The 17350-nt window shown below is 37.5% G+C and overlaps 1 protein-coding gene across 2 annotated transcripts in view; it reads left to right on the top strand.

Annotated features, from left to right (window-relative positions):
* The window catches only part of FILIP1 (filamin A interacting protein 1), a 188674-nt gene that overhangs the window by 152615 nt on the left and 18709 nt on the right, over positions 1-17350 (top strand). For both annotated transcript variants that reach the window (XM_045498800.1, XM_045498801.1), the window contains exon 5: positions 11547-14352. In XM_045498800.1, coding sequence (XP_045354756.1) covers positions 11547-14352 — 2806 coding nt within the window. The remainder of the gene's footprint in view (positions 1-11546; positions 14353-17350) is intronic.

The raw sequence follows: 17350 nt of genomic DNA, 5'->3' as shown, positions 1-17350 counted from the left end.
CTATGAGTCAGGGAGCTTCATACTAGAGTGTATGATCAGGGAGCTCCTTCTCAAATAGTTATTCTCAAATATAGGCCTCCTGATGGGCAGCAAACTATCAGAAGAAACAGTTATTTCTATGTTTAAATGAGCAAATGACAAATAATTCCCTAGACTTTAATTTCTACTACGATTAAGAGCAAGTTACTAGTAATATACAAAATGATTTATTTTAAAATATAGCATTTTTAAATTTAAATTTGCATGTTATTGGTTTTTTTTTTTAATGTTTATTTATTTATTTTGAGAGAGAGGCACATGTGTGTACGAGCAGGGGAGGGGCAGAGAGAGAGGGAGAGAGAATCCCAAGCAGGCTGTACACTTAGTGCCGAACATAACATGGGGCTGGATGCAGAGCCAGATGCGGGGCTCAATTTGGGGCTGGATCCCACAAACTGTGAGATCATGACCTAAGCAGAAATCCGGAGTCAGACACTTAACCAGCTGAAACACCCAGGCACACCTGTCAGATTTTCTTAAAGACTAAGAGGGTATTTTCCAGTGGAGTCTGGCTATTACCAAATGCTGGCAACATGTGCTCACCTGGTAGTAGGAAATCCCAAAATCTTCAAGAAGAATAACTTATTATCCATGATGAGCTTTTCATGGTTTTCAGTTACTACCATCTGTGCCTTTTAGAGATAAATTACTATTGGTTAAACTTCATAATCAGTTTAATTTGTTATGGGTTGTTGGGCTAACCTGCAGAGGGCCAATAATGCATATCCTTAGTTTATGATTTTCAACAGCTAGACTTCAAACATGTCATTAATGTTCCCATTCTAGAGCAAGATTATATCTAATCCTCTCTGATGAAGAATAAAACTTCATTTGTGATAACTTGCCCGGTATATGTGTGTGTGTGTGTGTGTGTGTGTGTGTGTGTGTGTTTGCATTACTTGGATTATAACATCAAAGTAAATGTAATGAGAGTCCTAGATTATTTTTAAATTTACAGGCTACAGTTTTATAATATAAAATCATGTGTATAACTTTAGGGTCTTCACTTGCAAAATAAAAGCAGTTCATAAAAACTGCTAGCAAAAAGTTTACTGATTATCCTTTCTTTTCTTTCAAATTTTTATCACCAATTTCTTGAGAATAGGTGAGAAAGACCTCTGTCCCACTCTACTGGACCTGGGTCAAAAAAGTGTGAGATCAGGTGTTCCACAGTACTGCTGGTTTTCACAATAGGGAAAAAGTAAAAAGTGTACAAAGCCTTTTATAAATTCACCCCCACTACTTAAAAAACACAAAAGAAAAACAAAACTTAAAAGTTTGTGTCCTGGGGCGCCTGGGTGGCGCAGTCGGTTAAGCGGCCGACTTCAGCCAGGTCACGATCTCGCGGTCCGTGAGTTCGAGCCCCGCGTCGGGCTCTGGGCTGATGGCTCAGAGCCTGGAGCCTGTTTCCGATTCTGTGTCTCCCTCTCTCTCTGCCCCTCCCCCGTTCATGCTCTGTCTCTCTCTGTCCCCAAAATAAATAAACGTTGAAAAAAAAAATTAAAAAAAAAAAAAAAAAAAAAAAGTTTGTGTCCTGCTATGAAGGATCTGCCATTTACTTGTACATAAAGAAAATGATTATCTAGCACTCAGAGCTCAGGGCTGGGACTAGGGTGAGGCAAATGAAGCTATCACCTTAGGCACAAAATTTAAGGGGATATCGAATAATTCAGTAAGCAAGATACACAATATTTTAATGCATTATTTTTTAAGGTAAAAATCAATGCAAAAAAATCAATGATGAATTAAATGTCAAAATTTAAAATGAGGACAAGATTTAACAACCCAGCCTTATTCACCTCACCCTAATCCCAGTCCTATGCAGGATATCAGGAGGTTAGATTAATTCTGAATAATTATTATAATAGACACCATCTTGAGGAACTGGGGCAATTTATGAAAAACTAACACTTCTTTCTGAGTCATTTGGTAAAACCATGTCCTATCATGTTACCAAGCTGCTTAGCTCTGTTCTATGCTCTAGCTGGGAAAAAATGCATGTGATTAAAGACTTCTAACTGCATGCAAGCTTGACTCTTTTGAGGTTCATTCATCTTTAATTACTATCATGCCCTTGCTAGTTTTAACCTGCCTTTTCTCTTTTATGAGAGAGAGGCATACATACAGGGGGAATTGAAGAAGAACAGGAGAATAAAAATAGTGAAAGGGAAGGGAAATAGTGAGAAGGGAAATTAGCATGATCTGGCTCAGAAACAAATGTAGTTAACTTTTAAAATGACATCAGCATTTCAAAATGGGTTCCAGAGGATTAAGATGGTAACAAGTGACATCTAAAGAAAGCAAAGAGAAAATTGCTGCTCTGGGGCTAATGCTGATAAATTTGGAGAAATAATAGAAGTGAGAGTATAAAGAAAGTTGGGGAAAAGAACCTGTGAAATCTTATATGGTTTACTTTCGGAGGACAAGGAGTGAGAATCGTTATAGTCAGGTGTGGCCCTGGGTCTTTAGGAGTACAGATCTATAACTGTTCTAGGAAAGGTGTTTGTTTGTCTCAAGGATGGATAACCAGGATAAGATTTAAAAAACAAAACAAAACAAAAAAAACCTCTCATTTCCCCTCTCCCCAAAACAACAACAAAAATTGTACTTAAGAGGAAAGATAAACTCATAAATACCTGTGGAACAGAACACAGCAAGGATGCTTTTTTTACCATAAATTTGACTAAGCATCAAATGTATCCCAATGAGGAAGAAAGGGTAAAAGTCTCTAATATGCTTAATTTTATAAATATGGAAATGAATGGAAGAATCACTCACAATTACAGACAAATACGAGAGATACATGGAACTGTAAAGAAAGTAAAAATTATGACCAGATATCAAAGGAGTTGAAACTTGGTGTGGGAGGGGGGATGTAAAGATCTTAAAGGGGGTTAAAAAACTTTATTATGGAAAATTTCAAATATTTACAAGAATAAAGAGAATAATATAATGAATGCCCATATATCTGTCACTTAGCTTCAACAGTTAATTCATGACTGGTCTGGTTTCATCTATTCCCATTGCCCTGGGTTTGTTGTTTTTTTTTTTTTTTTGGCCCGGAATTATTTTATTTTTATAAAAGTTCCAGACATATCACTTCATTCATAAATATTTCAATATATATTTCTAAATGGTAAGGATTCTCTTAACAATATCCTTACACTACCTAAATTTAGTAATAATTCCTTATAACATAATTTTCCTGTTGTTTTAAAAATAGCTTAAATAAGAATCCAAATGTATTATAATTGGTTGATACATCTTATAAATTTCTTTTAATCTATAGTTTCTCCTCCCCCACTCTTTTTCGTCTTGCAATTTATTTATTGAAAATACTAGGTATTTTATCCTCTGTAGTCCCCTACATTTTGGATTTTTCTGATTGTATCATCACAGTATCATTTAGTATGTTTCTTGCCCATGTCTTTCCTTAAACTAGTAAGTAGTTATAGGGGCTTGATCTTATTCAGGTTTATTTTTTGGGTAGGAATATTTCTTGGTGGAAGTATGTACACATGTATACAATGTTTGGCTAGCTCTCTTCAGAGACATTGATGAACATTACCTACATCCATCATTTCTTTGGATATTGCAAAATAGTGGTCTTCTATAATTACTTCTTTATTTATTAATAATGGCATTCTATCATTATTTACTAACTAGATGATTTCCATAAAGAAAAACACCTTTAGGGGCGCCTGGGTGGCGCAGTCGGTTAAGCGTCCGACTTCAGCCAGGTCACGATCTCGCGGTCCGGGAGTTCGAGCCCCGCGTCAGGCTCTGGGCTGATGGCTCAGAGCCTGGAGCCTGTTTCCGATTCTGTGTCTCCCTCTCTCTTTGCCCCTTCCCCGTTCATGCTCTGTCTCTCTCTGTCCCAAAAATAAATAAACGTTGAAAAAAAAAATAAAAAAAAAAAAGAAAAACAACTTTAAATTTAAGTGGGAACATGCTAATATTATATATATATGTAATCTCATATATATACACATATATATATACATACATATTATATATATACATACATATATTTATACATATACATACATATATACATACATACATATATATACATATTGGGATTTGGGGTGGGTTTTTAAGAATGCCTTGAAATAATATTAGGACTAGAGGTTTTCTAGTACCTGAAACATGTTTACCCCAGAACATGTTTTCCTACCAGCTTCCCCAACCCTAGCTAAAAATGTTAGACATCTTCTCGTTAGTGTTCCCACCTCTGCTTTCACATCTTTCTGCCTTAAGCTTAATAATAATCTATTTTATGTTTTCTATTATATTTTAAGTCACTCTCATAATATTTGTTTGCAATTTTTTTCCATTTCTCTGACATTTGGAACACTTTCCAGGGCCTTTTATATTCTTTTTATCGCTACATTTTTTTATTGAGATATAATTTACATAAAATAAAATTTACCAGTTTTAATTACACAAATTGATGCATCTTGACTAATATATATACCATAAACAATCATAGAACATTTGGGCTTATACTTTTAAAGTCTTCTAGTTGAAAATATTAAATTTCTGAACATTTGTAAATGGTAAAGTCTCAAAATAAAAAGATCATGGTTTCATTTAGTATGAAAAGAAAAATGAGGAACACACTTAAGAATAGTTATTAAGAAAGACAATAGAATTCTGAAAATCTATTAGATTGTGTATTTGTCTTCCTTTCATCCTTTAAACAGGATAAAATGCTTGTTGAAAATTAAGAACTTGCCAAGAATAAATTTGATTTCAGGGTATCAAATGCCTGTAATGCTGATGAGAGTCGGGGTACTAATTCATCTTAGTCTTGGTCTTCTGGTTTGTTTCCTTTTTATGCTAATCTTCCTAAAATCAGGGCATGGTTGAAGAATGGCAAGATGGGCAGAGAGGAGGTGGTAAGACCAGTCAGCACAAACAACACCTACACCCTTTCATTCTACTCCTTAAATAGCATAATTACATGGCAACGGTGCCTAGTAATGTAAAGCAAATGAATTGTTTAAGTACAGTGACATTGTAACTATTAGGAAATTGTTTGAAAAAGGAGACATAACCTGCCATAGTCATTATCTATTGTGAATAGTTATGTGGTGATACTTTTGAATGCTTGTTTAATATAAAAATGAGGATTTTTAGATAGAAGGGGAGAAAAAAACCCATCTGAAGTAGAAGGCTAAATTGACTAGGGAGGGAGGTAGATGAATGGAAAGCAGCGCTCTCTTCCTTTGGCACTCCAGTGTTGCTCCTAGTATATCTCCCTCCTCTTATCTCTCCTGCCAGACCCTTCACTAGCTCCTCCTCATTCTTTCTTCTTTTTTTTTTTTTTTGTAATATTTATTAATTTGTGTGTGTGTGTGAGAGAGTGTGTGCATGCGCTCAAGTGGTGGAGGGGCAGAGAAACAAGGGGACAGAGAGAATCCCAAACAGGCTGCATGGTGTCTTTGCAGAGCCCAATGCAGGGCTGGAACTCACGAACCACTGTGAGATCAAGACTTGAGACAAAATCAAGAGTCAGAGACGCTCAGTGGACTGAGCCACTCAGGCGCCCCTCCTCCGCATTCCTTTTTACCCCTTAATTTTAGGCATTTCCCAAAGTCTTTTCTCTTTTACTTTTTCTCTTTCCACATAGTTTCTCCTTGGAGATCAAATTCATTTCCACATCTAAGGCACTGTCACCACCTCCTCCCTCCACTTACTGAAATGAAAATCCAAGAATTACCAAGCTTTAGCACTATACAAGTTTCTATGTAGGAAGGGATGGGTGACAAAAGAGCCCCAAGATCTCCAATAACTTTCTTTCTTCCTGAAGCTTCTCTCACTTTAACTACTACTATTCCTCCCAATAGACTCCAGATGTACACTGCCCCAACATTCTGGTCCAGCTGTGGGTAAAATACCTCCTCTTGTTTCTCTGCAACAGAGGTTGGAAACTTTTCTTAAAAAGAACTAAAACAAGCAAGCAAACAAAATAAACAAAAAGCACGCCAGAACCTATGAGAGAGACACAAAAGCCTTCCTTTAGTCTGGTCTAAAAAGTATTGTTTAAGGTTCTAATATTCCCAGAGGCACTTTATAGGTTATCTAGTGGTTGTTCATCATCTGGTACTAAAGAGAGATATTAAGTGATACCTTCCCATCCACACAGAGAGGGCTCGATCTCTCAGCTTTGGTTTCCCACTTAGGAGATAACACCTCTTTCCTAGGTAACCAATGACTAGAATGACCACAGTCTTCAAGAGAGGCCACTGCTCACTAGATCAGAGCCACTTGTCATCTAATAACCACTATTAATATCAAATTACTGGCCCAATTACAGCCACGATATCCATTCAGCAAAAATTTATACTCAGTATTGTGAGGGACTTTAGTTCACACATCTCTATAGAAGATGACTTGAGCTGTATTTCTAGATCAAGCTTATTTATTCTTTCATTTATTTATTCACTCACTATTTTTTGAGCACTTCTGATGTATCAGGCATTGTGCCAGGGGGCAAACAAGACAGACATGGCCTGTATCCTCATGCAACTTGTGTTAACAAAGTCAAGGGGTGCCTGGCTGGTTCAGTTGGAAGAGCATGAGACTCTTGATCTCGAGGTTGTGAGTCTGAGCCCCATGTTGGGTGTAGAGACTGCTTAAAGATAAAGTCTTTAAAAAGTTGTAAGTTGATTAATGTTATAAAGGTTTCAGGGTATTGTGGGAGTCTATAAGAATGTATAACTTAATCAGGTTGGTCCTGGAAGGCTTCTGGAAGAAGTGACATTTAAGTGAAACTTTGGAAGGATGAAAATCAGCTGGATATTGTGCCAGAGTGAATGGAGGAGTGGGGAGGAAATACTAAGCAGAAGGCACAGCATATTTAAGGAATGTGAGCAGCTTAGATAACAGGGGGAAAGACTGGCTTCAGAACCTGCCAACATGGTCAGGAATCAAATCATGCTAGGCCATGTTATAGATTTTTCACCTCTATTCTTAGAGCAACAAGAAGGCATGGGAAGTTAGAGTTCCATTATAGCCTGTGATTATATTTAAATTTGGGTGAGAGTAAGTAATAATAATTATTATAATATAAACATAGCCAAAAGTACACTTGCTATGGGCCAGGCACTGTTATAAGTGCTTTTCCATATATTAACCAATATGCATCTCACACAAACCCTATGAATCAGGTACTATATTGATGCCCGAGTTATAAGTGAGGGAATTGAGGTATACAGATAGGTTATATAAGTTGTCCAAGATCACACAGCTAACAAGTGGCAGGGCTCGTGAGGAGACCCATTAGCAGGCTGTTGCAGAATTATCAGCAGAAGATGCTCAGGGCTTTGGACAGGAGTAATGACAGGAGGAAGTCATTAGGGTAATGGGGTTAAGATGTATATGAGCTGTAAAATGTACAGGATTTACACCAAAAGTACTATATTTCTAATTGCTTGGTATACTGAAAAAATTATCTCATTATGGAAAGAACATTTAACATGAGATCTACCCTCTTAATTTTTTAAGTGTACAATACAGTATTGTTAAGTATTGCCTGGTACACTTTTAAACTTGACTATCTTGCTATTACCTCAATTTTCTATCAATACTATTTCTCACCAGTTTTTCCCATTCCTGTTAAAGGTATTATTTGTAGTTGTGCAGATTAAAAGCATCAAAGTAATTTTTTTCAATTTCTCTATCCCTTTTTCCTAGCAAGTGAACAGTCACAATGCCCATGCCAGTTACCTTTTGCAAAGTCTTCACAATTCATCCATCTTTCCCATCCCCGGTGTTCTCCCTGTAGAAATTTAAATGCAAGTCTGTTTGCACAGAAGGTTATTGGCAGGCTGTCCTGACTGAGTCACACGACTTTACCTTGGTTATGGATCTAACCCTCAGCTAAATCAAAGCTGTAACTGAATTTTGGGAGAATGCAGAGAATGGGCTGTGTATTGCTGTAAGAGCCACTTTAACTGAGAGATGGGAATAATTTAAGAAGTGATAGAAGAGGGAAGGAGAAAGCTTAATGGGACAAAGAGAAAGGGGAGAAAGAGAAGGAGAGAGAGAGAGAGAGAGAGAGAATCACAGCTAAGAGGACATGAAAAAATGTGGTTTCTTGGAAGCCAGATTCCTTCGATGGTCATGCTCTAGCTCACAGGATTTCCTACTCATGAGAGAGCCTTCTACTTTTCTCTGGCTGAAAAGTTAATACCCCAGGTTTTACACCAAAGTTACTGAAATGAAAATATTTACAGTGTAAACACAAAAAGCATTGGACAGACTTTTCAGATACATACTCTTTAGTTCTTATATTTATTTTTGTGTTTTATTATATCTGTGTATAGAGTCTGTATGTCAGTCACTTTACTTCTACTATCTCAATTTTGAGAACAATTCTATGAGGTAGGTATAACATCCTTGCTTTACAAGTGAAAAAACTGAGGGTCAAAGAGTTTCAGCAATTGGCCAGAGGTTACAGTCAGAAAATGACAGAGCCAGGATTCAGATGCAGCTGTCTGATCCCAAAGCCCATGTTTTAGTTACTCCAACCCACTGTCTGTAATAGCATAGAGGCATAGAATATTTAAACAAATATCTTTAGAAATTTTAACATTTTAACTTAGAGTTGAAAGCACTGATGTTTTCAATGAATTACCTTTGATAGTCTTGTTAAGGCTAAGGAATTTGAAAATATCCCCAAAAGTATCTCCCACTCTATAGTTCTGTGACATTATTTCAGTTGTTTTGACTTCAAGTAAAAAAGAAGATGATCAATAAAATTCTCTTTACACATGTAAGAACCACACTTAATGAAGCGATTACAGTATTACTCATGTGAACCCAAAGGATTTGAAAACAATCTTTTTCTTCCATTGTAAGAATAAAGTCATAATGGGTTTGGGAAATTATGCATTTAGTTAATAGATGCTTAGACACAAGGATATGTTTTGTAAAAGTAAATTCCATAAAAAATCTTTATTATATCATCAGAATCATTTCTATAATAATTCTTTAACACCACAAATAGCTTCAATATATGTTCAGTCATTTCTTGTACAATGCAATGTGAGACTATTAGCTTCTATTTACTTGGTTAACAGCTAATCTAGTCATAAATATGAAATAAATCACTTTAAATAAGTAAGGTGCAAAATATATTGAAAGAATAAAATATTCTTAAAACAAATACAGGTTGTTTACAACTTGCTTCTCTGATATAAATATTAAGAAGCATTCTTATACTATATAAAGTAAATATGATTATTTTATTTTATCTTATTTTTTATTTTTTAAAATTTACATCCAAATTAGTTACCATACAGTGCAACAATGATTTCAGGAGTAGATTCCTTAGTGCCCCTTACCCATTTAGCCCCCCAACCCCCCCCCACAACCCCTCCAGTAACCCTCTGTTTGTTCTCCATATTTATGAGTCTCTTCTGTTTTGTCCCCCTCCCTGTTTTTATATTATTTTTGTTTTCCTTCCCTTATGTTCATCTGTTTTGTCTCTTAAAGTCCTCATATGAGTGAAGTCATATGATTTGTGTCTTTCTCTGACTAACTAATTTCACTTAGCATAATACCCTCCAGTTCCATCCACGTAGTTGCAAATGGCAAGATTTCATTCTTTTTGATTGCCGAGTAATACTCCATTGTATATATATACCACATCTTCTTTATCCATTCATCCACTGATGGACATTTGGGCTCTTTCCATACTTTGGCTATTGTTGATAATGCTGCTATAAACATGGGGGTGCATGTGTCCCTTCAAAACAGCACACCTGTATCCCGTGGGTAAATGCCTAGTAGTGCAATTGCTGGGTTGTAGGGTAGTTCTATTTTTAGTTTTTGAGGAACCTCCATAGTCTTTTTCAGATTGGCTGTACCAGCTTGCATTCCCATATGATTATTTTAATTCCATTTTTATGGATAACTGAAAATAACTATTAAAATTGGTACAAGTTATGAAGGGGAGTAGGAGATACAGGCTTCCAGTTATGGAATGAATCAGTCAGGGGAATAAAAGGTACAGCATAGGGAATATAGTCAATGATATTGTAATAGTGTTGTATTGTGACAGATGGTAGCCACACTTGTGGTGAGCACAGCATAATGTACAGAGTTGTTGAATCACTATGTTGTGCACCTGAAACTAATGTAACTTTGTAACTATACTTCCATAAAAAAAAATTGGTGCACATTGATTCATCAACACAAGGATAGTAAATAGTTATTCTGGTGTATTTATATTCCTACTTTTTTAATGCTATACATAAACACCATAGAGAAAATGTATTTCATACATGTAAAACATAATAATTCCTGTAGCTGCCACATTTTTATATTGATAGTAATTGATTTCCTCCCAACCTAGTTCTCTATTTAAAATTTTTGTTTAAATCCAGAAACTGAGCCAAAATTCTGTGCCAGTTCTTCATTAGCTAGTTTATGTAGATCCGCTTTCTATCAGAAAGCTTGTCTTGCTTAGTTCCTATCAGGTGATAGTTGCATACATAATTAAAAAGTCCCAAGGTTCTTTTTGTTCTGCACCTTCCCTTTGACTTAAAATAAAATTATATATATATATATATATATATATATATATATATATATATATTTAATGTGTATTCATTTTTGAGAGAGAGAGAGAGAAGACAGCACAAGCAGGGGAGGGACAGAGAGAAAGGGAGACACAGAATCCGAAGCAGGCTTCAGGTTCTGATCTGTCAGCACAGAGCCTTGACATGGGGCTTGAACCCACAAACTGCGACATCATGACCTGAGCTGAAGTTGGAGCCTTAACCAAGTGAACCACCCAGGTGCCCCATAAAATAAAATTATATTTTGAAGTCATAAGATGTAGAGGTGAGGAGCAAGAATTCTGGATCCTGAGGATCCAGAAGGATTCTTCCTGAGTCTGAATCCCAGAATTGCCACCTACTGACTGTGGGAATGTGCAAGAGCCCTGTCTCACATTCCTTATTGGGATGACAGTAGCAATACATGTCTCAGAGGATTGCTGTGAAGATAAACACATAACACACATTGTGCTTAGAATACAGATAACACTATTTAAATAGCCACTATTATTGTACAACCTAAGTGTTACTCAATGGTTATGTTATTGAAGTATAATACATTTGCAGAAAAGCACTCATAAGTGTTCAGGTTACTGAAATGTCATAAGCTGAACAATCCTGTGTAACCAACACATAAGTCATGAAACAGAAACCAGTACCTGAAGAGTCCTTTTCATGCCCACTTCTGGTAACTACCCCTCCCCAAGGGGACCAAATAACCTGACTTTGGATTAGTGTCCTTAATGACTATCTGTTAAAGCCTTGATATTGGAGCAGTTGGTGGGTATTTATTGTAATAGCATTTCAGTTTTTATTTAATATCTAAGACAAACTTTTTTTGCTGATGAATCTTTTAATATGTATAAGAATAAATATATATGACATATGTATAATATAATAACAAACTATAATATCTTAATATATTTTGTTTCCTAGGTTGAAAAAGCTCCTTGAACAAGAAAAGGCTTACCAGGCCCGAAAAGAAAAGGAAAATGCTAAGCGACTCAATAAACTAAGAGATGAGCTTGTGAAACTCAAGTCCTTTGCACTCATGCTGGTGGATGAAAGGCAAATGCATATTGAACAACTTGGCCTGCAAAGCCAGAAAGTACAGGATCTTACTCAGAAACTGAGGGAAGAAGAAGAAAAACTCAAAGCCATTACTTCCAAATCCAAAGAAGACAGGCAGAAACTGCTCAAGTTGGAAGTGGATTTTGAACACAAGGCTTCGAGGTTTTCTCAAGAGCATGAAGAGATGAATGCTAAATTGGCTAATCAAGAGTCTCACAACAGGCAACTTAGACTCAAGCTGGTTGGCTTGACTCAGAGAATTGAGGAACTGGAAGAGACCAACAAAAACCTTCAGAAGGCAGAGGAAGAACTTCAGGAATTAAGAGATAAAATTGCCAAAGGCGAATGTGGCAACTCCAGCCTTATGGCTGAAGTGGAAAATCTCCGGAAGCGCGTGTTAGAAATGGAGGGTAAAGATGAGGAGATCACTAAAACTGAATCCCAGTGCAGGGAATTGCGGAAGAAGCTGCAAGAGGAAGAACACCACAGTCGGGAACTCAAACTTGAAGTCGAGAAGTTACAGAAGAGAATGTCTGAACTGGAGAAATTGGAGGAAGCATTTAGCAAGAGTAAATCTGAGTGTACCCAGCTACATCTAAACCTGGAGAAAGAAAAGAACTTAACCAAAGACCTGCTAAATGAGCTGGAGGTGGTCAAGAGTCGAGTTAAAGAACTGGAATGTTCTGAAAGTCGATTGGAAAAGGCTGAATTAAGTCTAAAAGATGACCTTACAAAGTTGAAGTCATTTACTGTGATGCTGGTTGATGAAAGGAAAAATATGATGGAAAAAATAAAGCAAGAAGAGAGAAAAGTGGATGGACTCAATAAAAATTTTAAGGTGGAACAAGGAAAGGTTATGGATGTAACTGAAAAACTAATTGAAGAAAGTAAGAAGCTTTTAAAACTGAAATCTGAAATGGAGGAAAAGGTGTACAATTTGACAAAAGAAAGAGATGAGTTAATAGGTAAACTGAAAAGCGAAGAAGAAAAATCCTCTGAATTAAGCTGCAGTGTTGACTTATTAAAGAAGAGACTTGATGGAATAGAGGAAGTGGAAAGGGAAATAACAAGAGGAAGGTCTCGAAAAGGATCTGAGCTCACCTGCCCAGAAGATAACAAGATTAAGGAACTAACACTTGAAATCGAGAGACTGAAGAAACGCCTCCAACAACTGGAGGTGGTTGAGGGGGATCTGATGAAGACGGAGGATGAGTATGATCAGTTAGAGCAGAAATTTAGAACTGAGCAGGACAAGGCTAATTTCCTCTCTCAACAACTGGAGGAGATAAAGCACCAAATTGCCAAAAATAAAGCAATCGAGAAAGGTGAGGCTGTGAGTCAGGAAGCAGAGCTGAGACACAGATTTCGGTTAGAAGAAGCTAAAAGTCGAGACTTAAAAGCCGAAGTACAAGCCCTTAAAGAGAAGATCCATGAATTAATGAACAAAGAAGATCAACTTTCTCAACTTCAAGTGGATTATTCTGTCCTTCAACAAAGATTTATGGAAGAAGAAAATAAGAACAAAAACATGGGGCAGGAGGTCCTCAATCTGACCAAAGAGTTGGAGCTTTCAAAGCGTTATAGCCGAGCTCTTCGACCCAGTATGAATGGGAGAAGAATGGTGGATATTCCTGTGACATCAACTGGAGTGCAGACTGACGCGGTGAGCAGTGAGGCGGCAGAGGAGGAAACACCAGCAGTATTTATACGGAAATCCTTTCAAGAAGAAAATCACATCATGAGCAATCTTCGACAGGTAGGATTGAAAAAACCTATGGAACGATCCTCTGTTCTAGATAGGTATCCTCCAGCAGCAAATGAGCTCACTATGAGAAAGTCTTGGATTCCATGGATGAGAAAAAGGGAAAATGGGCCCCCAATCACTCAGGAGAAAGGGCCTCGAACAAATCCCAGTCCAGGGCACCCAGGAGAACTGGTTCTTTCACCAAAGCAAGGCCAGCCTCTGCATATTCGAGTGACACCAGACCATGAGAATAGTACTGCAACTTTGGAAATAACAAGCCCAACATCTGAAGAATTTTTTTCTAGTACCACTGTCATTCCTACCTTAGGGAATCAGAAACCAAGGATAACCATTATTCCATCACCAAATGTCATGTCTCAAAAACCAAAAAGTGGAGATGCTACTCTTGGCACAGAACGAGCCATGTCCCCGGTCACGATTACTACATTTTCTAGAGAGAAGACCCCAGAAAGTGGAAGAGGTATGTTTGCAGACAGACCCACATCCCCCATTCAGATAATGACAGTGTCTACATCAGCAGCACCAGCTGAGATTGGAGTCTCTCCTGAATCCCAGGAAATGCCCATGGGAAGGACTGTCCTCAAAGTCACCCCAGAAAAACAGACTGTTCCAACTCCACTACGGAAATATAACTCCAATGCCAATATCATAACCACGGAAGACAATAAAATTCACATTCATTTAGGTTCTCAGTTTAAACGATCCCCTGGGACTTCAGCTGAAGGAGCAAGTCCAGTTATTACTGTCCGACCTGTCAACGTGACAGCTGAAAAGGAGGTTTCCACAGGCACCGTCCTTCGCTCCCCTAGGAACCATCTCTCATCGAGACCTGGTGCGAGCAAAGTGACGAGCACTATCACCATAACACCGGTCACAACCTCATCTACTCGAGGAACCCAGTCAGTGGTGAGTAGAAGAGGCTCCAGAGTGGAGGCTGAGGGAGGGAGAAGTGACTTGTGAGAATCACCCAGTGCCCAAAGTACAACAAAAGCACATGCCTCTCGCTCTACCTGAGCCCACTAGCAGATGTTTCCTAGGACCAGCTACACCAAGACATGAAAAGAAAAAGTGGCCTAATGTTTTAATAAATTGAACTCATTTTGAGGGAAAATTTCTTTTTTTTATGTAAAGTATGAAGACCCCCCAAATTCTTGCAAATATGGCCTCTTTATAATGTCAGCATACGATAATAATCAGGTTTAAAGTTTAGTTTTTTGTTTAAAATACTTTTAAAAATGGAGACTGAGAGAAATGGTCAATATGCAGGAAGAATTAAAACTGCCTCCTGGGTTATATTTCTATAACCTAAAATATTCAATATGTGGTTATGTATGGCCATAGTCATATTTTTTTCCAAAAATAAGATTAAAAGTTCTTAATATTAACTTTTTTAAAAGTAAAAAAAAATGGGTTTATATGTCTAAGCACTATATTTTATTAATAGTATCTTTCAGAGAGCAGATGCTTGATAAACATTTATTTAATAACTAAAAGGCTAAATGAGTGATTATGAAAAAGCATGTCTCAGATATAAAAACCAGAGCTTAAAAATAAATTCTGTTTTTAGAAATACTTCCAGTGATTGTCTTCATTTACTTGGGACAAATTAGTAAATTAAATTATAGAAGAACATGTACTGTTTAGATTTTAATTTAAACCAATAAACTAGAAATTACTATTCCTAGATTCTGAACAAATTCTGTCCCATGTATTAGAAACTCTTAGGAAAGACAGGAAGCTTATTATTTAAGTATAGAAACTGTGGCTTATTGTCCCATATCCTCAATTAAATTTCCTTTAATTTTCTGTGTACCAACACAGATTCAAGACAGACTTCAAAGTGTGAATTACTAATTGCTTTGTTGGTAAAGCTTTTCATTACTGGCTCTATAGGAGCCAAATAGCATTCAGAATTGCTCACACTTCTTGAATGGTTCAATATAATATTGCTTTTTAAGCAACACAGAGCATAGTTTGCTTGTGCATGGTCACTTCTCTCTAATAATTTTTATAAAAAGATAGTGGAGGTTTAAGTTGTAGCTCAGAGCAGATTTTCTGCTGAAACATCTTAGTACCATTTTAAGGGTCAGATCAAAATAGCTTTACTTTCTTTAGCAACATTGTTGGCTACTGATTAAACCCATATACAAACAAGATTTCAAAACAACTGTTTAGGATTTATAGGCCTAAAGGATGGCCCACTTAATTCAGATATGTCAGATTCCATAAAATCAAGGATAACAAAAAGTTTGGGATGCCTCTCTTAGAAATAGAATAGTGAGAATAGTTCATTTGTGCATGTATTTATTCAACATTTATAGGGTGTTTAGCTACACTCTGGGCACTGGGTTTGGTGCCCAACTGCAAAGAGTACCTTTAGAAGTTCCTAGCTTAGTGGGAAAGGCAGGATTGGAACCTACCTAGTGGTTCTATGATAGAGGTATGTACAAAGGAACCCAGAGAAGACTTCCTGGAAGAGGAAGTTTTCACAGATAAGGAGAATTTTTTTAAGAAGGAAAAGGGAGAGAGTATGTAGAGAGAACAGCCTGTGCAAAAGTGTGGCTCTGTGAAGAAGCCTGACATGTTCCAGGAAAGGTGACCATTCCCATTGTACTGCAGCAGTTGGGTGTAGGTACATAATGCAAGAACAGAAAATACAGAGGCAAACTGGAGTCAGATACTGAAGAGAGGTATGTGGCTTATTATGAAATTGACATTTGATCTCATAGAGTAGACAAAGGGAGCCATTGAAAGGGTATTGATGATTAAAAAAAACTGCATTACTTATGTTTTAGAAACATATGTCTATAAAACAATTTAAAGATAAATTGGAAGGGACAAAGGCTGAGGACAGGGATACTGTTGCAATCTTCCAGGCTAGAGATGGTGTAGGCTTGAACTGTGGTAGTGAAAATGAGGACAGAGATATCTTAAAGATAGGATCGAAGATTTCGTGACAAACTGAGTATAGAGGGTGGCTCTGAAGTTTCTGGTGTGGCTCTATGGGTAGATAGGATGAAAAACATAGGAAGGCTACTCTTTGGGGACAATATAAGTCATGTTTGGGGCATTTATATTTGAGATGCCTGCAAGACAGTGGAAATGTCTGGCAAGTGGGAAATATAGATGTGTATTCCAGAAGATCATTGAAGGGACTGGAGCTCATCAACACATGGGGTGACAAATGAGGTAATTCTCAGGGTAAATGTGAAAAATTAAAAGAGAGCTGAGAATGGAGCATGGTGACACCCACGTTTAGAAGAAAGGCAAGCTATGACAAGGAGCCAACCAGAGATTGAATAGGAGTCATCAGACAAGAGGTGAATGTGTGAGACTCCAGGAAGAAGGTATCACGGGCAAGAGAGTTTTAAAAGAACTTCAAAAAGAAGGGTATGGCCAGCAGTAACCGTAAAAAATGAAAAGAGGGGCACCTGGGTGGCTCTGTCTGTTGAGCGTCTGACTCTTGGTTTTGTCTCAGGTCATGATCACAGGGTCATGGGACTGAGCTCCACGTTGGGCTCCGTGCTGAGTGTGGAGCCTGCTTGAGATTCTCTCTCTTTCCCTCTGCCCTCTCCCCTGCTCACATACTCTCTCTCTCTCTCTCTCTCTCTCTCTCTCTCCTTCTCTCTCTCTCTCTCTCTCTCTCTCTCAAATAAAAAATGAGGGGCACCCGAGTGGCTCAGTTGGTTGAGCGTCTGACTGTAGCCCAGGTCATGATCTCACAGTTTGTGAGTTCGAGCCCTGTGTCGGGCTCTGTGCTGACAGCTCGGAGCCTGGAGCCTGCTTCAGATTCTGTGTCTCCCTCTCTCTCTGCCCCATCCCCACTCACCCTCTGTCTCTGTCTGTCTTAAAAATAAATAAAACATTAAAAAAATAAATAAAAAATAAAAAAAATAAAAAATAA

Source organism: Leopardus geoffroyi, chromosome B2 (genome assembly GCF_018350155.1).
Source record: "Leopardus geoffroyi isolate Oge1 chromosome B2, O.geoffroyi_Oge1_pat1.0, whole genome shotgun sequence".
NCBI classification, from domain to species: Eukaryota; Metazoa; Chordata; class Mammalia; order Carnivora; family Felidae; genus Leopardus; species Leopardus geoffroyi.
Note: the sequence above shows the minus strand (reverse complement) of the source record. Positions and strands in the feature narration are given on the sequence as shown.